Raw genomic sequence first — 23,535 nt, 5'->3', positions numbered from 1 at the left:
GTATTTGAATGAAGCTAACGGTTAGTGCTAATGACCAGCAGGATTAATTAGTGCGAGTAGGATGGGCAGCTCGGAGAGCAGTCTCTCCCTCATTAATCCGCTTGCAGGTGTTCTGCTGCCACTCTTTCCCCCTACTCCATCTGCACATGGAGAAGATCAACGAGAAGCTAGCTCACACCAATTCAATCGTATTATTCCTCAGCAGAAATCACATCCCTGTAAGAACCTCCAGTGGAGGACAGCTGTAGATAAGAGGACCATGAGTGTCCACAGCTCAATAAAAGGCGGAAATTGTGCTACCCGGAAGAAGTTTGGTGGAAAAGTGATAGTTTTTCTACTAAGAGACCAGTGAGTGAGAGAGAGAGTGCTTGTGAAAGACCAACTCTGTCTCATGATGAGTCTGAATAATTAAAAAACAAAAAAAATGAACCAAGGAAGAATGTTATTGCAATTTTTCCTAAACTTCATCCCTAACCCAAACCCCAAAACTAACCATAAAGTCTAAACCCCCCTTCCACAAACCATAAACCTATAGCCATGGGATATAACATTGGGATTTTAAATGAGCGTTTTTCCTTAATTTAACGCCTAACCCAAACCTAAATCTAAACATTCAGTCTAAGCCCTTACCCAAACCTTAAAGCTAACCATGATTTCAATAGGAAAAAAACTTGTGTACCACAGAAGAAAGAAAACATTGGGGCTTGGATCGAGATGAGGGAAGCATATTACAGGTCACTGACATAATGTAAATCGGTCATTTGTATTGCATAAATAATTATGGAATGAGTAACCAAATTTGTTCACTGACATTTCCTTTCTTAAAACAAAGTGCTCAATTTGGAGGCTAGGTAGAATGTTATGCCTGTATTATATTGAAATACTGTTTGTTGATTGGTTGGTCTCTATGAGAATAAAAGTCGTACCTCGCCATATGATATCTTATGATTTCACCATCTTGTACAAATTATTACGACTTGGCATGAGACTATGTTTGAGTCTGAGAGACAATTTGATGTTTTGTTCAGCAAATTCTCTCCAAGCGTCATGTCGAGTAAATCTAATGCAGTGGTTCTTATGTTTTTGTAAAAAAATTTTTGGTCACCCTACTTTGAAACTAGAAAAATTTTTCTGATCATCTATCAGTACCATTGCCAAATGTTGGCACTTAAACAATCATATACATCGCAGATGCTGTTATTGTCCAAAGTGACTTAAAATTTTGTAAAAAAAAAAAAAAAAAAAGAATATAAGCAATTTTACATAAAGTAGTCAACCACATTAGAAGTACAATTGTTAAAAGTTTTTATTTGAAAAAGTGCTGTGAAAAGCATTAACTATCACTTTTTTGTTGAAATGTCACTTTTCTGTTGAATTACGGAAACAGCTTTACAAAAACAAACAAACAAACAAACAAACAAACAAAAAGCAATAAAAACTGCATGTTATTTCAGTTTTCACTCTTTTGTTGAATCATGTAGTTATACTATATACTGAAATAAACTCTGCATTGTCAACATTGGAACACAAATAGATATGGAGGAGAGCATAACGATTGTAACTGTCAAGTTCCAAAAAGCACATAAAAGTAGAATAAACGTGGTAAATATGTCTCATCAGCAATATTCCACGTCTTCTGAAGCCAAATGACAGCTTTGTGTGAAAAAAGACATAAATGTAAGTAATTATTCACCGAAAATATTGCCCTACACCATTTAAATCTGCAACATTAAAGACACACGCTGTACAGCACTGCGCATAAACATTGTTCATTGGTTCTTGTACCTATCATGGCAGATTTAGCAGTATGTTTTTTATTTACCAATTTATCAAATTTAAAATTAGTTTGACCCCAGTGTGTAATACGCAAATGCCAATTTTGCTAATGCATGACATGATCAAATGCCTCAAAAGAGTAAATGCAAAATCATCCAAAGAAAGATGTGTTGAATATGGTCAATGTGTTGAGCATAATTTCATACACGCATACAAAACTACACACAGAAGGTCACATGTTAATCAAATACATAATATGATCACTGATCTATCACCAGGCTTGGAGCTGTACTCAAAGCAACTCATATTCTTTATTTAGTGCAGCATTTCTTGAGGTTGAAGGAACACCATGACTTGGGCCATTAACTTAGGCTTTAAAAGGGCCATTGGAAATGACCTGGCCTGATCTCCAAATGAAAAATAAATATGCTGCAGTGTGGACATCTGTCATGAGGAGATGGGAGGAGGCTGACAGGCTCTAAGTACTAAATCATGCCACAGTAAACATATGACTGAGATATGATTCAGCCAGTGACAGCTTACACAGTGATGTGTTTTCACCATGAAAATTGTTTGTAAATTAGCCTACTTTATAAACATGAATAGCATGTAACCAAACATTTACAAACAGAAAGAATACTGGAAATTTTTTGGAGGAATTGGCTTTTTCAGCAGGAGGTCAACTTGTTTCCAGCACATACATATAAAAAGCTGTCTCCCATGAGGCATTGCCTGGATATCAGTGTAGCTGGCCTTGCATCACTGACATGGAAATTTAAATAGACAGAGATTAACTAAAGGCCCGCCCAGTACATTATGTTCTTGATTAGGAAACAAAGGTGGAATTTTTGCATGAAAGACAGAGAGAAATGCTGTAAGCATGAACAATGTTAGCATGTGAGACACTTAAATATTACTATGGCACCTACAGTGATGTGGAAGAGTATTTGCCCCATCCTGATTTCTTCTGTTTTTGTGTATTTTTCAAACGAAATTGTTTTAGATCTTCAAACAAGATATAACATTGTAATAACATTAAACATAGGTAACCTGAGTAAACACAAAATAGTTTTCAAATATTACATTTTTTTATTTATGCAAAAAAGTTGCCCAACACTTATATCACCCATGTGAAAAACGAACTGCCCCCTTAAACTTAATAGCTGGTTGTGCCACTTTAGCAGCAACAACTGCAACCAAATGCTTCCGATAACTGGAGATCAGTCTTTCACAACGCTGTGGTGGAATTTTGGCCTACTCTTCTTTGCAGAACTGTGGCTGAACTAAGTTCTATGAACTAAGTTCAGCCACACTGGGGGGTTTTCGAGCATGAACTGCTCATTTAAGGTCCTGTTTATAGGTTACTCCTATGCTTTGGATCATTGTCTTGCTGCATAATACAGTTGCGCTTGAGCTTCAATTCACGGACTGATAACCGGATGTTCTCCTTTAGGATTTTCTGGTAGAGAGCAGAATTCATGTTTCCCTCAATTATTGCAAGTTGAACTGGCCCTGAAGCAGCAAAGCATCCCCACACCATCACACTACCACCACCATGCTTGGCCATAGGTATGATGTTCTTTTTGTGGAATTCTGTGTTTGATTTACGCCAGACGTAACGGGACCCCTGTCTTCCAAACAGTTCCTCTTTCGACTCATCAGTCCACAGAACATTCTCCCTAAAGGACTGAGGATCATCAAGGTGTGTTTTGACAAACTTCAGATGAGCCTTAATGTTCTTCTGGGTTAGCAGTGGTTTTCGCCTTGCCACTCTTCCATGGATGGCATTTTTAGTCAGTGTCTTTCTGATAGTGGAGTCATGAACAGTGACCTTTATTGATGTGAGAGAGGCCTGCAGTTCCTTGGAAGTTGTCCTTGGCTTTTTTGTGACTTCATGGATGAGGAAGTCGCTGTGCTTTTGGAGGAATTTCAGAAGGTCGGCCACTTCTGGGAAGGTTCACTACTGTGCCAAGTTTCCTCCATTTGGAGATAATGGCTCTCACTCTGGGACTTTGGAGTCCCAGAACCTTTGAAATAGCTTTGTAACCTTTCCCAGACTGATGTATTTCAATCACCTTTTTCCCCATCATTTCTGGAATTAATTTTGACCTTGGCATAGTGTGCTACTGGGTGAGACAATTTAGCCAACTTCATGCTGCTGAAAAAGTTCCATTTAGGTGTTGATTTGATTGAACAGGGCTGGCAGTAATCAGGCCTGGGTGTGTCTAGTCCAGCTGATCCCCACTATGAATGCAGTTTCATAGATTTGGGGATTTAGTAACTAAGGGCAAATACTTTTTCACACAGGCCCAGTTGGTATTGGATAACTTTTTTGCTTCAATAAATTACATTATCATTTAAAAACTGTGTTTTGTGTTTACTTAGACTGCCTTTGTTTTATGTTAGATTTTGTTTGAATTTTTGAAAAAATTTAATATGAGATTTACACAAAAACAGAAGAAATCAGGATGGGGGCAAACACTTTTCCATAGCATTGTACATGACCAGCATCATGGTGTAAATGCACTTTAGAGGGGTCTCTGTGAGTATGCTAGGAGTCTGTTTATTTTTTAGAAGTGTATGACGATGACAGCATTGCAACCTGGTCTCATAAAATAAAAATTATAATACTTATACATTTTTGCAAAATTATTTTTACCTGGCTCATTGTACATATTGCGGCAGTTTCCTGGTAAAAAAGAAGATTATTTCTCCATTAACACTTTCTTTGACACTATCGTTTAGGCTTAGTTTGAAGGTTTAGGGTAGGGAGGTCGGTTTTGTTGAAACTGTTGTGATATGTGCCATGTAATATAATTTTGCACAAATTTTGCCACCTTCATGTCATTTTCAGCATTATTTCATTATCTGACAATGCAATCTGATTAGCATTTTGTTTTCCAGATATTTCCACTTTTAACGGTTGCATTACATTGACTAACTGAACCACAGCCAGATAACAGGAACACTTAAAGATTAAGAAAGAAAGGGTCAAATTAATGAAGTAAAATGAAAACAAACAAAAAAAAGACATATAGGCAATAAAAATATTGCTGTTGCAAGACTGTTGCATAATGATGAGTCACTTGTGGGGGAACTACTTTTTTGGCAGATAAGTCTGTAGATACTAAAATTTACATTTGAAAGGATGTTTCAGGGTTTCTTTGATTTGCAGTGTTCTTTATAATTCCTTTACAAGTTTTGTATAAAAGTAACAGAACACTTGTGGTCATGAGTTATTGCAAGTGTACTTTATATGTGCCTCTGGCTCATTTCTGTGCCCAAATCACAGCCATAATGTTGTTTCAGCTATAAGGTACAAGAGGGCATGCTATATTGTGAATAATAGTCATGGCTGAATAATGTATGGAGTACCTTCATCCCCTTCAGCAATAACTATACTGTATTCGCAATATGGCACAGCCTTGAGTGCCTTATTGTTTTTATAAAACACATAATAAAAACATTAAGACATTTAGACAATATAATCCCTGACATAGTCCCTGACATAGCAACAAGAACATTGCTATGCAATAAAAATAACGATCAGCTACAGGTGCTGTGCAGTGATACAAATAGTAGCGCTGTAAATAGGTCATTGCTGTGCTTTACTATTGATCAATCAGCATCCAAGGCCGGAACGATCCATTTTCTAATGACGCTTTACTTAGTGGCCACATAAACACCTCGAGGTGTGCATTATTTGTGCACTGATCTTACAGTGAAATTGGAATTTGGCTAAATACCGAAACATACTGAAATTAAAAACGCTGCCCCCAGTGGACAAAGTGTTGTTGAGCGTATGGGCATGTGTGAGCTCCATTTTCTGAGTGAAATGTCCACGGAGGGGTGCCAATAGCAAGTTATAAAGGGAGTTGTTGTTTTTTAGCAATAAATGATGTAATACAGTGAAGAGGAATGCATATTTTATAAACTGTGCTCCCCAACCCAAACCTAACCATTAGCGCAGTAAATATTTAATGTTACGGGGGAATGCAACCTCTTACTTTCTGGTTTCAATGTGGGATGCGAACCCGAGTCTCTCACACTGTTGACTCGATGCATTTCCAGTCACTTGAGTCGATGCAAAAATGTCTGATGGGAGATGCAGCTTGTCGGTGAGTTGGCATAATGTGGCTGATCCTAGGGTACTGGAACTTTCGGAAACAACATGTCGTTTTCCTGCGTGATCATGTTGCATTTTTTAATAAATCAACATTCCATCGTCAATTACTCCTTCCAATAACACTCCCTCCTGTGTTGTGCTGCTTAATTATTTCATTTGCAGATGACTATTTATTGTTATTAAAATAACAATAAAAAGGCTTTAACAATCATGTAAACCCCATTTCACAGTTCCATCATCAACTTCCAACTTTATTAGTATCAAACCACTGCTACAAAATTACATCAAACATGATGAAAATGAACTTGCATTCGTGCTATACACAATGTAAGCTTTAAAGTAATTAAAGTATGTGATTCTTTTTTTTTTCTTGACAAATATCAATATATATCAATGCCACTTAAAGCCATATATGTCATTCCAGTGATCTAGAGCCTAAAATATACAACTATATTCCTGGTGGCTAAAGTATCTCCATTCACATGTAAGTAAAGATGACCAAATTTCTCATCACAGAAATTTCAGCTTCATGAGAAATAAAAGAAAATGAGAAATAAAAATACAGCCATCCCAATATGGTTACAATGTCCATTCTACTTTGTCACCAAACTGAACCAAAAAAGGTACCAAAATCAAATAAACATATATATACAAAAGTAACCAAAGCGGGCCTGCTTCTCACCAAATGTTTTTAGAAACCATTAGAGATCTGAATCTTTCTGGCAGGTGTCCTCTGTGCTTAATTACTTGATAGCAGACGAGTGCTGTCACTGATTGACTTATTTCACTTTACAAAATAACTGCTTAAGATATGAAAGATGCCAACATAAAAAGCCCATGCCAATCAAAACAGCTAACAACACATTACCAGGCCAACATATATCTAATGATACATAACGGTGAATAACAGTGAATGGTGTTGTTGAAAGTGATCCCACTGTTTTCTCAAAACCTTAGACTATCTTCCTAAATCCTTGCATTTCACACAAATGTGTCTCCTGATGAGAGACAATCAGCAGCTTCACACTGAGTTCAGCAAAAGAAATCTCTGTTAAAACCATAGCATTATCAAAACCACTGCATCAGTGCTTGGCTAACTTATTTTCCAGCTCAGTGAAAATAATGAGCGAGGGGGTTGACAAACACTTGAAGGAGAAAAGCTTTAGAATTCACTCATTGTCTTTTTGGCAGCTATTTTATTATCCAGACAAATATTTTGCCAATGAATGTTTCTACAGGCTAAGTACATTCACGGCAACTGGTTAATTTGTCATCGGTTACGTATCTTTCGAAGGTTTAACACAATAGCCTTAAAGCAAATGTGCTTCGGGAAGGATTAAAGGTTTTTGTTCTTTACAGTGTTCTATGGAGTCAATTAGAATACTGCAAAACTGCAATTACTGGCAAGCGTTTGGAGAAGGACAGAGGTTTATGTAGATTACTGTCAGGCCTGCCAGAATGCTGCTGGGAGAGTGAGCGCTTGCCGCTGGTTAATGCAGCACCCTCCTGCACTCCACAAAATCATCCTCAGAAACTGACAAAGGCACAGGAAGAATTTTATTAACTGCCAGGTCAGAAGAATCAGCTCCCCTGACCGCACACACAGCACTCTCAAACTGACTTTCACAAGAGTCTGGACAAGGCAGAGATGGAGCTGACAGGTTTTTAATCATTGCAGTGCTGTCTACCACCCTCATTCTGTCTTGCCAGCAGCTCTACTTGTGATAGAAGATGAATTATCTAAAATGATGTTTTTTGGGGACTTTTCCTAGAGAAGCTGACTGTATACATCTGTAACCAGCAACCATTGACTCTTTATTCTTTAGTGATAGACCGGTTTATCGGACAAGCCGATTAATTGGTCAATATTTGACCATTTTGAGCTTATCGGCCGATTAATAGTAGTCATTCCATGTTGGCCCCAAAGTCTACTGACAACCTTGTTGATGGTTAATGCACTTATTTTATTAAAACTGATTTTGATACTTATTTTATGTACAATAGCAGTATATTGGCTATTGGCCCCTCTGTTTTCAAGATAAATGTAACGCCATCGGCCATTAAAAGGACAGTTCACGGCAAAATTAAAATTCTGTCATTATTTAATCACCCTCATGTCGTTTCAAACCCACACAACTTTTTATTTTATTTATAATGATTTGATTTTATAGTGAGAAACTACTTCAGTTACGGCCTGTTCATCATAAAAAGTGATTGAATGGCTTAATAAGACTTGGTATATGATGTACAGATTACTGTTTATGATGCATTTGGATGCTTTATTAAAGAAATATTCTGGGTTCAACACAAATGAAGTTCAGTCGACAGCATTTGTGGCATAATGCTGATTACCACAAAAAATTATGTTCGATTATTTAATCTGGGTTACAGTGAGGCACTTACAATAGAGGTAAATGGAGCCAATCCATAAATGTTAAAATACTTAAACTTACATGTTTTAAAAGTATAACCACAAGACGTGAACAGTATGTGTGTTAACATGATGTAAGTGTGATAAAATAGCTTCCTAACCTTATATGTGTGATATCCTATAAGATATATATCCAATTTTACAATTTCGTTGCCATGACGACGTAATGCTGTAAACCCTATAATCCCGCAAAAACGACAATTTAAACAACTTTACTGCTTAAATAATACGCAAGTTTTAACAAAAATGAATGTAAATACTTTTATAATATTACAAGCTTAACATATTTCTACCTTTCTTAAAAAAGCGGCCCCATTCATGAATTGTAAGTTCATCACTGTAACCTCAATTTTTGCCTTTTTTAAAGTTGCCGTGAAATCAAAATTCAAGTTTTGCTGCTTTAAGGTCATCAATATGCTAGTGTACTTCCAAAAGCTGACAAAATTTGTTTTCAGAAGATATAAGCTTGAGGGCAGTTGAGGGCAATTGTTTCATATGGAATAGAGCACAGGAATGATGACTTTTAAAAAGACACGATGTCGCCGATGCTGGACAAAAGGAAACTCGCTGGAGTTTATTTCTATTTTTCTGCAGACGGAGGCTTCATGGATATACTGCTCGTGTAAGTGTTCTTTATTCTTTATGCTTAGTGTATTGTGATTCAAAACGAGGACAAATTAGCTTCTACTCACTTGTTTTTGTTGTTGATCGGAACTGCACCCAAGAATTTCACACACCCTTGTGTATATGGCTGTGTGACAATAAAAGTGATTTGATTTTATTTGATTTGATTTAACATTCATCTGTATTTGCACAATGGCTCCAGCCTTGTCCAAACGTAAACAAAGTCCCCGCCCTCCATTTTTTTCTCTCGTTCGAAAAGCCGTTTCACTTGGAAATATGTCACAATACAGTAATAAAGTTGGTCATAACTTCCGTTTCATGGGGACTTAAAAGAAAAGATGGGACGAGTCTAAATAAGTTTTTGTGGTAGTCAACATTATGCCACAAATGCTGTCGATTGAGCTTAACTTGTACTGAACCTGTATTATTCCTTTAAGTGTTACAGTGTCACTATGTACTGCCATTATATTGAATTCAGCCAACAGGACATTTATTAAACTATTTTATTTTGTGTTCCGCAGAAGAAAGTTATACATTTTCATTTTTGCATGAACTAATAACACATATCGGTCAACAAGTACTCTTTTTTTTTTTCAATATGTGTTCTTAGAATTTGTAAAAAACACCTAAAATGCTAACTCACACCTTATTTGTCAGAGCTGAATCATAGCAACGTTCACAGGACTTTGGGCAAGGTGTTGAGAAGAAACCCAAGGGGACTCCTCAGGCCAGAACATACTATGTATGTAATTTGAACTCTCTCCAAAATAGCATCAACTCATCATGTTATCCTGACCACCAGCAGGTGAGGTGACACCATGTGAGAGCCGTGTGAACTTCAGTTCCACGTGCAACACGAGTGCTCAGCTAACGTAAGCTATTCTGAAAATTGTCATTGAATATTAATGCATGTCCAGGAATGTAATTATCAAGTCATTAGATGTTCAGAGTGAAAATTTACCACACATTTTCCTGTTATTTACAGACTCTTTTGAAAGGCTGTCACTTTTCAGAGAATTGTGCATGCATGAATGCCTTCTGCCTTATTTTTCACCGTTTATCTTGATATCCACTTATGCAGTTTTAATGATGGTTTAATGAGCTCTTTCTTGATATTTCATTAACAATATTTATTAAAAGAGCATGTGCTACTTTTATATCTTTACAGAACTTAAAACAGCAAACACCGATATTTATCTGGCATACTATGAATGGCAAATGCATGATGCTTGGACATGGCATTCAACATGGAATGGCAACAGATCAGATCAATTAAATACTTTTAAAGGCACATTTTATACAGTACTTACTTCTAAAGTGGACTTAAATTATATTTCACGTTGATATGAAATGTAGCGTATTTTTTCCATTCAAAGCTATTGGTGTTAATCACGGTTATGGAGGTTAGTGGTAAAGATAAGCAAGCGCAATGGTACTTTTTACAGTACAATGAGAGCCAGGCCATGGTACGATCATAAATAAATGAATATTTTAACCTCCCTTTGTTTGATGTTTGAGGCTTTCATGTTTGCAATAAGCACAGGGACACAAACGTTTACGTAAATTCTATATGATACAGTGTTTTTTTTTTTTAAGTATGTAATCTCAGAGTATAACTTTTGTAAGTGTACATGATTTACAGTGCAATACAAGGAAATTGGTTTGTGATGACTTAAGATGTTTTTCCTGTCATTCATTATGTATTTTTCCCTGGTATTGACAGTTATGTAAAAAGTGCAAGAAATAATATACAAAAAGAATGTTAACGTATCATGGATATAGCATAAATAAAAGCTTGAGCATGGAGGAGTATACCCAATATTGCATACTGAGCAGAAAAGATTCTGTGATGACTTTCACATTAAAAGAACATTTCATCATAGCTCACAACTCTTGTGATGTTCAGTAGTGTGGAACACATTTCAAGTCAAAGCAGCCTGGTTTTGTTATCAAATTATTGATTTATGGTAAGTGGCCACCTTAACATACATATTATTTGACATGCAGCACATTTATAATTTCTGCACATCGTAGTATACAAGTGCGTGGGAACTAGAGTAGAGGTTAAACTAAACCTAAACACTGGCTCTACCAAGAAGATAAAATGAATTCTACTTTCTTTGAATATAGACCATTTCAAGAATGTAAAAAAAAAAAAAAAATACAAATTAGATCGGTCCAAACGTATTTCCGGATCCTTTCAACAAGTCTCTTTTTCAAGGTAAGTCAGTCCACTCGGCGGCCATTTTTGGAGCGCTCTTGGGCAGTTATTTTTCAATGTAAACAAGTGTCATGACAGTGCTCCAATCTACTTGAATGGGGAAAGATCAAAATCTCCAAAACGGTTGGTCAAGATTACGATAAAAGAACATATTTCAAATAAGCAGTACAATTTTATTGGTCCGAGGCGCGTGTGGTGCCGGCTTCACTCGATTTGCGGGTGCAGGTTCGGTGACGCATCTAACTCACACTGGACCCTCACCGCTCAGTTCCTGGACCTGCGAAGACACAAGCAGGTAGAGACCGGTCTCCCGAGGGGAGGCGCATTCGGTGTTTAAAGACAGCAGTGATGAGGCTGTATTTTTGTCCTTGACTGTTGGCTGCCATTGGGCGTTCCAATTTCTTCCCTTCATTGTAATAGAAGTGGCCTGTCTCTGCTAAATGGTCTCTGCTTTGACAAGCAGGAAATGTTCACGGAACAGTGACGTCACCAACTAACAGTCCTTGAAATGGTCTATACATACACATGACTCGTTTTCTATTATACCATATGACTTGTTCACACCCTCTGAGTTAAAAGTAGATTATTTGATTACAAACGATTCTTTTTTCCAACTTCTACTTGTCTGACAAGAATCAACAACACTTGTAGCATCTAAAATGAAAGACAACATTGTAAACTATGCCATACTGCATACTTATTTTGAAAGAATATTCATTCACATGTTTGGATCCACACTTGAAAGTTTCATATTGTCCCCACGAGGGAAGTGCATATTATTTTTTTCTGCTTCCCTATTCGAAACTATTTCACACTGATAAAAGCAAAGCAGGAAATATGTTAATACATTATAAAAAAATCCTGTTTAAATCATTACAACCATATAACAGAACATAATCTATAAAAAAAATAACGATCGTCAGATAAGATTCATTAGACACTGTCCGTAATTTCTTCATTTAATCAAAGTGCACATTGATTGTGACCCATTCTCTGTTGCTTTTCCTCCACTTTGGATTGGCCCATTATACTACTTGCATGCTGCCAACTGCAGAATGTATTTTATGTGCTATTGTTCATTGATGTCTTGATTAATATAACATCAATGCAATATTCATTGAATATTTCTATATTCTTTTTTTTATAAAGAATATAGAAGGACAGAAGTGACAGAGCTCTGTGACACAGCTTTGTTTTTTAATAACCTTTTACAACCATGCTGATTTAGACTATTGCATGGGTCTCATTTTTAATTTATGATTAGCTTTAAAAAGGCCAAAACTCAAAATTATTTTTAAAAATGTATCACATACATTTACTCATTTATATTTGAATCTTGAATGCAATCGAGGATTTCTTCCCAGTAAAAGAACTTTTGAGGGGAGGCAAACATAACTAAAACTTGTATTTTCTAGAATAACTAGAATGGGTTATGAACTTACTTTGTATATTGCAGTAAATTCAATAGGGTAAACAGCACAGGTCTAAACCATTGAGGTATGGCTTAAATTTTGGTCCACACAATGATTAATTATTTTCATTGGTATATTATACTAAAACTACTCTTTAATTTTTCCCTTTGCCATGAACTATATAAATTTGATTTAGTATGTTTACATTTTTTAAATCTTAGACGTGTTTTTTGGCTCATGGGATTTAAATTAGCTCACCAAAACCTTTGATGATTTAAATACTTTCCCTGGTTTATGGGTATGTAAATGATGCACCAGCACAGAGAAAAAAAGGTGGCACACTAGGGCGCCTTTCCATTTTTCAATATCAGTAACACTTGTCACAAACCTCACTTTTCCAAAGCATGATTTCAGCTAATTTGAGAGCATTGAAAGGGGGACAATGTGCTCTAATTCACAAAGTGGGAAATTAAAAAAAAGAAAATAAGAAAAGAAAAAACAAAACAAAAACAACCCCCTAAAACCAAATGTATTTACAAACACCACAAAACAAAATTACCATCCCAACATAAGTAATGCTGATTAAAATCCCTTGTTGCTTTCCAAACAAACTGTACCAGATTGGATCCAGCCATCAGCAAGGTGAAAGATTCTGTAAATGCTCAAAAGGGTTCTTTACAGTCATTGTGTATGGCCATCTCCGGGGCTAGTAAACGCTGACGAGAGAAGAGAGCGCCAGGATCAGGTACCGGCATGCCAGCAGGACTTCGCCGCCTCCTGTACTTCCATACGGAGCGGTGTTGGGTGCTGTAAACAACAGAGCAGAGACACACGCTGATTACCAGATTCTCTTTCTCTCCTGGCAGCAAGTCATGCTCTTACTCAAGCAGTACTGTACCTCCTCCCTTTCCATATGAGCGGAGCTCACGCTGCCTGCCTTCACACTATCAAATAAAGATACGGGATGGAGTAATTCAATATGATGCCTTGTAAATTATTATTATTATTATTATTATTATCTACACTGGGTCCTTGTAAATGAGGACATAACTGTGCATCTCCAGGATATGATTACTTTGCTTATTATTTATCTAAACTAAATTTTGACATGTTCTGAACAAAAAGTAAGTGGTGCTTGCCCGTACAATCCTTGCAGCCATCATGCTAGGGTGTTTTGGTTGGTTGCTAGGGTGTTGCTATGCAGTTTCTAAGGTGTTTAGAGTGTTTTTAGCAGATTGTTTTGTGGTTTCTAGGGTATTCTGGGTGGTTGATAGGTGATTACTTACTGGCCCAAGTCAAAAGAACCCACCCCCAAGTCTCAATGATATGTTGGTTCCAGAACTTCAGGCAAAAATGGCACCAAAAGTGACAAAAATGCACCAGATATTTCAAATGTGGGCAAAAATTTGCAATAATAATAATTAAAAAAGCCCCCATAGTACATTTCTAGGCCTATCTAGTTAAGGGTTTTATATGAGTTTAGTGCCACTGTAGACATCATAGTGACCTGTAGCTGTCAGATTATAATTAATGTTTTAATGTAGTAATTTATTAAAAATGAATTCATGTTAATGTATTCAGTGTGTTATATCATCATACAGTGACTTTTGCACTTTGTTAATTTGATTTTACAATTAACAGTAATAGTTGTTGAATTGATTAATAATTAATGTATTTGATGTTAGTTTGATTTTACAATTAACAGTAAATTCAACATAAATGGATCTCACACTGTGTTTTTAAATGGTGAGAACAAAATATACATTCATAACTGCTTGTGTCCCATCTTCACTGTAAATTTACAGAATTTGTTCCACCTGTTTTAATATCCAGGTGCATATTGTTGAGTGAATATTATTAAGGGCAAAAATGTAATAAATGGTTCTTAATGTAATAAAGGGCCCAAATGTTATAACCGTTGGTCCAAAACGTAATAAATTCCCTAAATGTAATAACTTTTGGTGCTAGATTTAATAAAGGCCCTAAATGCAATTAAGGTGTGGTCTTAAGTGTAACAACAGCCCTAAATATAATGACGTTTTTAATAAATGCATTAAAGATCTGAAATGTAACAATTTTTGGTCCTAGTGAGATGTAAATGTAAACAATTTATCTTTAGATTAAAATATATAATTCATATATATTTATCTCAGTAAAATGGAATCAAAGATATTGGTGAGAATGCACTTCTTTAAAGAAGACTTTTGGCCATTAAACCATACTGAACTGTATGTAAACCTTCAGAAACTATACTTACGTCATTATATAGTAATACATGAAAACGCACACTTAAACTACCTTAAAATATAAAATATACCAAACACCAATTTAGGTTCTTTATTAAATTTAGGACTAATAGTTATTACATTAAGGGCCTTTTTTACATTTAGGACCAATTATTAAATGTGTTCCCTCTACAATATCGCTAAGTCTGATTGCTTAGAAAATTAAATATGCATCTCTTCTCAACAAGCTGCACAATTTGAGGTATCATTCATGTCCACAGCGCAAATGGTGCAGGAGGAATTATACTCCAAAATTTTATAAAAATGGTAGAAATCCCTATCCCAAAGTATGAGCAATAGTGCCTTAGCAAACACTACTGATAAGCCTGTGCTGACATTAGGTATGTTCATATTTTCTTAGCCAACACAGATCTCAGTGGCAGAACACCTAAGGTCTCTCCCTGGAGCACAACAACTTGAGTGTAGTACTCAGGAGAGGTGCTTGAGAACAGGTGTGAGAGTGTACAGGCATTCATCTTCATGAGAGTTTGTTTCACAGCTCTGTTAATAACAGACACTGGCCTACCTAAGGAGATTAGTACATCACACACACACACACGCACGCACGCACGCACGCACGCACGCACGCACGCACGCACACACACACACACACAGGCGATTATGTGTCCTGGCTGGTACTACTGGCTTTGTTTTATATCTAGTGAATTTTCAGACACTTTCACACTGCAAAATGTTGTTCAGTATTTTTGTCTTATTTTCCAGTAAAAATTTCTAAACATCCTTAATACAAGATACATTTCTTGAGAAGCAAAATGACATAAGATATTTAAATATTAAGTCTTGTTATGTCTGCTTAAAACAAGAGAAAACTATTTGCTGATGCAGAATAAGAAAAATACACAATTCAAAGGGAAAACATGTTTATTTTTCTTACCCCATGGGCAAATAGTTTTTTTCAGTGTGTCATATCATAGTTTTGTGAATATGTGTGATGATTATGGTATCTAATGGCCTCATTATGGTCTGAGTTCATTTGTGGGAACAGTTTTCCAACACTCAGAGATACAATAAGAATGAATCACACCATCAAATAGCACATCTGACAGTAATAAGCATGTTTTTTGTGGAAGGTTGATAAAATTATTTCTCGATGACGAATCCTCTCCTAAATTACAAAAAATGGATCTCAAAGCTCAGATGAAAAGCCACGCATCCATTTTTGCCTCCATTCCAGCTTTTTACGGCTCTAAATTACCTGTGTTGCTTAAAACATTTTACACCAAAAAATTACAGGCATGACCACCCCACCTGCAATGAGAAGCCTGGAAAATCAAAAATGAGCATGAGATAGAAAATGATGCAAATTGTGATGATGTACGGTTAGGCTGGTGAGAAAAAATGAGGAGAGCAAACTGCCCTGTACACTGCGGCTTCATTCTGCCTCCATCCAAAGCACCGGATAATGACACAGTTTTTGCGAGGCAGAGAGAGTGGAGCTGGTAACCATGGAAACAGCTCACATCCTGCATTGGCCCCTGTGCCAGAGCCACAGAGTGTGCACAGTGCTACCAATGGAACAGAATCATTTGGGCTATAGGCACCTGCTGCAGTATCTAAATATAAGCACCCTTTGTCAAAAAACAAAAAACAAACAAACAACACCATATGGTCGGTGAAAGGTAAAAGGGACAAAATGCTTTATCCCAGTAGCAGGTTTGCTATTGTACATTTCTTTCTATCATCCCATTGGACTTACAGCTACAGCAACGTCACTGATGATTCAGGATCGGGCCAGAAACATCCTATCATGTTGCACTAGAAGCAGTCAAGGAAAGCACCAATATTACCTGCCTGGCTGCACTGTGCGAGTTAGGGACCTGTTTAAAATCCCACTGCGCCTAAATCAGCCTTTTGTTGTGACGGTGCAGTTGTTCCTGCACTTGCCATTTTAATTAACTCAACCCCTCCCCACCCAAGACAGTGGCTTCCTTGTGATTACTCTGCTTTCTGTTTAAAGAGTATAAATACAGTGAAAGAAGAGGGTACTGCAGTGGATTTCACAACACCATGGCAGCCCCTTAGACTAGGGGTTTTCAATCTTTAACGATTTCAGGGAATCTCCCAAACACCCCCAATATAAAAGAGTTAGATTTTCTTAAGAACTTTTAATAAAAACTAGGGCTTTCAATTGCTAAAAAATTTTAATCAAGTTATTTACATGGTACGCTGATTAATTAATTGAATTAATCACAATTAATCACATCAATATTTGCTAAAAACAATACATTTTATGACTGAGTTAGACTTAAGAAATGTCGAGGTAGGGGGGCCTGGGTAGCTCAGCGAGTATTGACGCTGACTACCACCCCTGGAGTCGCGAGTTCAAACCCAGGGCGTGCTGAGTGACTCCAACCAGGTCTCCTAAGCAACCAAATTGGCCCGGTTTCTAGGGAGGGTAGAGTCACATGGGTTAACCTCCTCTTGGTCATTATAATGTAGTTCTCGCTCTCAGTGGGGCACGTGGTGAGTTGTGCGTAGATGCCGTGGAGAATAGCGTGAAGCCTCCACATGCGTTAGGTCTCCACTGTAACGTGGACATCAAGCCATGTGATAAGATGCACAGATTGACGGTCTCAGACGCAGAGGCAAATGAGATTCTTCCTCCACCATCCGGATTGAGGCGAGTCACTATGCCAACACGAGGACCTAGAGCACATTGGGAACTGGGCATTCCAAACTGGGGAGAAAAAGGGGAGAAAAAAAAAATGTCGAGGTAGACTTAAGAGAACAGGACGTGTTCTCTTTTTTTACATATATATTTTATTTACAGAATTTTCCATATTACAAAACAGACAAATAAACAATCACAATAAAGCTCCCAACCCCCACCCAGGCTATGCCAGTAACAGAAGGAAAGAAAAAAAAATAGCACTAATAAATTATAATTTAACCTTGTATGAAAATTTTATACATTATCACATATTTGCTAGACACTATATATTTCCAAAACACTCAAGATTCTCATAGTGCTCCTTATCCTTTTTCAAAATATGTAAGAAAAGGCTCCCAGAAAAAGTTGTGGTTTCGCCACTATTGCATACCTAACTTTCCCCATATGTAGTACACTGCTAAATTCAGTTAGGACATGTTCTTCTGTTTTGGACATATGCTTTTGGTGCATCAGCTATGGTTTTGTCACGTTTAACAGGTTTTCAGCATCTCTAGCTACAATCGCTGTGTTTTTAGGATGCTGTGGTAAGTTAAATGTAGTTTGAAACTTTAAAAAAAATGTGTCTCGAGACCCTTGCACTGTGCTCCGGCCTTCTGTCTTTCAAAAGTCAGTTTGTTGTCTGTACAGCTGCACGTTGCCTGTATAGCTGGCGCTGCACTTACTGCCACCTGCTGACTGAGACTTGCAAAAACATGGAGGTGGCACTTCAAGATTGAATTTCTCCAATGGTATTAAAATTCCTTATTACAGTGGCATGATTAATAGCGTGCATTTTTATCACATGTTATATTTTATATAATTAATCACACTGAATTAATGTATATATTAATAAAACTAATATTATATAATGCTTGTTGGATCATTAGTGCATGCTCATTCCAAAAGTTAGAGATATCATGAGCGACTGACAGCCTTACATCTCCTATTGTGTTCCACGGAAGAAAGAAAGTTATATGGGTTTGGAACAACATGAGGTTGAGTAAATGATGACAATTTTCATTTTTAGTGAACTTTCCCTTTAAGAAATTCTGTTTTATACAACTTCTTCACAGACCTCTGGCCTTAGACATATGAGTGAAGTGGTACAGCTATTAAGTACGCAATGACATTTCACACTGAAAAACAAACCATCGGATTAATGCTCTTAAGACTGCATATCTTGAGATGCAAGAGCATCAATTTCCTCATTATGTTTGGATCAGGGAGTAATCAGTCATGTGCATCTGAATCATAGTTATGCACTCACCTATCTAAAGCACGCAAATGTCTTCCCTTCATATGATTATGAGGCGCACACCACATATAATAATTGTGCATAATGATTACTGTGGAATAGCTTAAGGCCATGGACAGAAGTTTGTGCGTAGCCTATATACAAAACCTCGCTAGGCTCAAATTAAAGCAAATTCAAGCTCTCCCTCTGTCCTCCACTCTGTATTTGTTTTGGTTGATTTAGTTAACAGCTTAAGTCTTTTTAGGCGTAATGTTGTTGTTGAGACACAGCACTTTGTAGAAAGAGGGGCTGCCACCCTATGATCAGCTGCCTATTTGAGTCCCACCATTCCTTTTAACTTGCACAAGACACATCGTTAAGCTCCTTAATGAATTTTGCCCTTTCATTCAATGCTTTTCCTCTTTGTGTGAGTCTTTGATGATAAAACTACTAGGTTACAATTATGATTAAACACTATTTCCATTCTGCTTGTAATATTATTTCTGTAGCAGTGGTTCATCATTTACTCACCCTCCTGTCAATCCAAACCAGTATGACTTTCTTTTTCCAAGGAACACAAAAGGAGAAGTTCACACTGCTCTTTTCTATACAATGAAAGTGAATGGTGACCAGAGGCTGTCAAGATTCATAATATGACAAAAACCACCATAAAAGCACCTTAAAATAATCTATTCTTTAAGAATTGTGCGCTATATTCCAAGTCTTCTAAAGTTGTTATTCACTGATAATCATCTCCTCCAGTGCAGCTCTCAAATCTCATTCACGCTTTCATATATTTAAATGTGCCTTGTCAAAATGTGTCATACCAGGATTAATGTCAATGATGTAAAATATCTTTTTTATGTGTTACGTAACTGGTTGCAATGCAGCAAATACAAAAATGCACATATTCCACTTACACAAAAGAGATTTAAGAGCTATGGTGGAGGGGACGTTTTTCAGTGAATAATGACTTCAATTTCTGTCTGTTTTCACACAAAGTGATTGTATGACTTTTATGGTGCTTTTCTGGAGTACATCAGTCCCTGGTCACCATTCACTTTCACTGCAAAAAGAGCAGCATTAATGGTCTGCCAAACTTCTTTTGAATTCTGCGAAAAACAAAAGGCTTTTGGGTTTAGAACGAAATGACGTGAGTAAATTGTTATATTTGGGTAAACTATCCATTTACCTTAGGTTGGAACAAATGATCATATTTTACATATGTGATGTCAAACCAAAATAAACTGATTCATTTAGTTCTGATGTGTAACATCAAACGTAGAATTGACATTTGTCACACTCAAGAATCGTTTTGCTGTTAAATTCCCTGAAACACAAATGTGCAGTAGCAGTTTAAATAACTAAATAAAAGCAATCATTTGAATGGCGGTTATGTGAGGGTGGTTGTATTTCCAGGTAATCTGCACAGACGATGGCTGGCTACAGCCCTTCTCCCTGGAGGCTAGTCTTCTCTGGCTTCAAAAGAAGGGTTCAGTGTCCTTGACCATCAATCAGTGGCCTATTATTCCCTCTTCTGCCTCCAGAGAAAGTCTTGCCAAGTGGGCCTAAGCTTCTGCTGAGTCCTTGGCAAACTGGAGTAAATCCTGCATCTCCAATCTTGGATATTGACAAATATTCTCTTTAAGTCCTCATTAAGTGCTGCTACTCTCCATATCATAAACTACCTAATTCCTTGCCTGGAATAAACATAACGTTTTGTTTTGTTTTGTTTGGTTTGCTTTTGCACAGACATCTCCACAGTAGGTTGACACCATTATTGTGCACAGTGCACTTTGTGGTTTGAAAACATTTGTTTGGTGTCCTGTCCTTATCTGTGATGATTAGGGCAGTCAATTTAATGTGCTAATTCAGTGTGATTAATAATATAAACAATTTATGTATTCAAAAAATAATTAAACTACACACTGTGTTTCTAAAGTCACATAATTAAGCAATATCACACAACCAAGTTGCTGTTGTTCCATATATCAGTGCAGCTGTTATTCGCCGTATGCTGTAGGTCGAGTGCCGCAGGTAATAATGCCTTTATACAACAGTTCAACAAACAAGTAAATGATAATACTGTATCTTAAGCTTTAGACAAAAATTGGCCAGTTAGTTTGTGCATTTCACTGGCACTCTCCACTAGCTAAAGTAGTTCCAAAAGAAGCCAAAGCTTCTTCTGCGTGGACATTGTGTTTTGTCTTCGCTATACGCTATGCATAATTTAATTTAATTTAAACCATCTTATCTCAGTTCAGAACACTCTGGGCAGTCAGTAAAGGGTTAAAATTTTGACACAAACAGTCATGTGAACAAAAAACACGGCGCCGATCACAACAGAGTTTGTCTTTGGGAGAAATGCCAACAAAACTACATCTGGTAAAAAAAAACCTCATTAAGTTTTTACATTTAAACCTGTTTGAGTCAAAAGAGTCTCTAGTTTCATTCGATAAGCCATTTTTTTTATTTTTTTATTTGAGCGATCTATCACAAAACAGCACCTTGTTAATCACAATGACTACTTACGAGGACTATAGGCCTTTATTCCCCCTTAGAAATCCTATATTTACTGTTCATTTTCACACTGGAAAAAAAAATTGCTTTAAGAGGCTTTATATGGAGTTAACATAAAAATAAGGTGCATTTCGAACTGTTCTGAGACCAGTGCAGACAGACAGCACACTTGAGTTTTAGTCATTCACTAAATAGGAAGCAAGGGAGTAAGGAGCATCCTATAGCTTTCCTATGCTGACAAATGCATTCACTGCTAACATCGGAACAAAAGTTCAGCTTCAGGCTGCAGATGATGTTTGGACAACTCAACATGTTTGCAGACATGGGACAATGGTATTCAGCACATAGATTCAGAATTTATAATGTATCATTTTATTTTAACAAGGTTGGCAGTGACTGGATGATGCTGGCCATTTCTTGTATCAGAATTAATTATGCAAATTTCTGATTGGTAAAATGCTTCAGCACTGGCTATCACTTGTTTGTTTGACAGTGCAAAGAGAGAACATTGAGATTTTGTTGCCAAATTTATTTAAAAGTCAAATCAAGTCAAATAATTTGTATTTGTATAGTTTTTTATTTGTGCTTTTACCAGTATACATTGTTCCAAAGCAGCATCACAGAAAATTAGCTGTAATGTCTGTAATGTCTCAAAAATATAAATAACCAACACTCTTGGAAACATAAAAAACAATTTGATAAAAAAAAAAAAAACAAATAAAAAAAATCTGACTTTCTATAGCTTGGTATTATTTTACATTTCACAACTTAGTCCCATTGTCCCCATATGAGGCCAGTGAAATCCATTTTTAGGAAAACTATTTGCTTTTCAAAAACAAATTTCTCAACCACTGGACAACTTTCCAAAAAATAAAAAGTGGGTGGGAGGGAGGTGGGGCATCTATCCACTTCAAGATTCATAAAACATTTTTTCCCTTCAAAACATTTTTCATCCACACTCTTATTCTTTCAGAGCAGTGAAACATGAACTTATTGCCTGTAATTGACTCGATGTATTGACTGATCATTACGTGTAGCGTTTTAAAAGCCACCATTTCCAGCAAATAATTATGCCTGTTGGGTTTTGATTTTACCGCTAAGTGCTACAGACATCAGTATCCTCATTGAGAATCCACTGCTATGATAAACATGGGAGATTCACTGTATTTGCCTCTTTCATCAACAAGCATTCCATGGGTGGAGTAAATAATAAGTACCATGAACTGGAGCGTAACGTAAGGGTTTGTTGCTGAGTCAGCCAGTGCCAGTGTAATCTGGCCATTTGTATATTCCTCCCCCTCCAGTGTCTTCAATTTAGGTAGTTGATGCCTAACACGTCCATGAGCTTTTGTTTTTGCTATTATCAAGATTTAAAATTAAAATGTGCACGAATGTAAAAGGAAAAGTGTACTGTTTACTTGAGATGCTGTAACTGGTCATCATTACTTTTAAGTTTATCACCATTTTTTATTATATTTGTGCCTTCACAAGTACATTTTAAATGGTCTAGACTACAGGGTTTACCATTATGTACTTTATGTCATCATAACAATAAAGTTGTTATATTAGGTATAAATGTACACAGATACTGTAACATTAATAAGCAATTTTATCATGCTAAAATCATGTTTGTGTTAAGTATATGACTATACTATTGAAACAGTGTGCATTTGAATGTTTATGGACAAGCCTCATTCACTTCCACTGGGGCGAGTCAAAACTATTTTTTGTGATATTAAATATTATGCCACAAATGCTGTCGATTGAGCTTAACTTGTATTGAACCCAGAACATTCCTTTAAGTGTTTTACCATTTTTAAACACTTTTTGCCTTCACTAGTTCATATGAAATGGTCCTGTGGTGAGACAAATACATTTATAAAAATACAAATATTCCATGTAGTCAGCGCTGGGTGGATTACTTGTGAATTGTAATCCAGTACTGATTACAAATTACATGACAAATAATGCTATCAGTAATGTAATCTTGTAGATTACATTTTGGGGTAATCTAATCTAATTACTTTTGGATTACTTTCAACCTAATTCTATTTTATTTTATGTCACATGCATTTGAGTAGGATAATCATTTTAATTTAAAAGTTCAAAGAGGAAGAAAATGTTTTCCATTCTTTATTACTAACAAAAATAGCCTCACAAAAAGAGCTTTTTTTGACATTTTAAAAAAAGTGCATTAAACATTACATGAATGACACACACATTAAATCTAACAGC

General features: G+C 36.5%; 1 protein-coding gene across 2 annotated transcripts in view; it reads right to left on the bottom strand.

The window, feature by feature from the left end:
• Positions 1-6,124: 6,124 nt before the first annotated feature.
• The window catches only part of LOC127448720 (neuronal growth regulator 1-like), a 219,094-nt gene continuing 201,683 nt past the window's right edge, over positions 6,125-23,535 (bottom strand). Inside the window, exon 7 of one of the 2 annotated variants that reach the window (XM_051711476.1) lies at positions 6,125-13,397. In XM_051711476.1, the coding sequence (XP_051567436.1) occupies positions 13,297-13,397 (101 nt within the window). In that variant the 3' untranslated portion in view covers positions 6,125-13,296. Of the gene's footprint in view, positions 13,398-17,439; positions 17,574-23,535 lie in introns of those variants that run through there. The other variant, XM_051711475.1, reaches the window with a different exon arrangement.

This window comes from Myxocyprinus asiaticus, chromosome 12, assembly GCF_019703515.2.
Source record: "Myxocyprinus asiaticus isolate MX2 ecotype Aquarium Trade chromosome 12, UBuf_Myxa_2, whole genome shotgun sequence".
Taxonomy (NCBI): domain Eukaryota; kingdom Metazoa; phylum Chordata; class Actinopteri; order Cypriniformes; family Catostomidae; genus Myxocyprinus; species Myxocyprinus asiaticus.
Note: the sequence above shows the minus strand (reverse complement) of the source record. Positions and strands in the feature narration are given on the sequence as shown.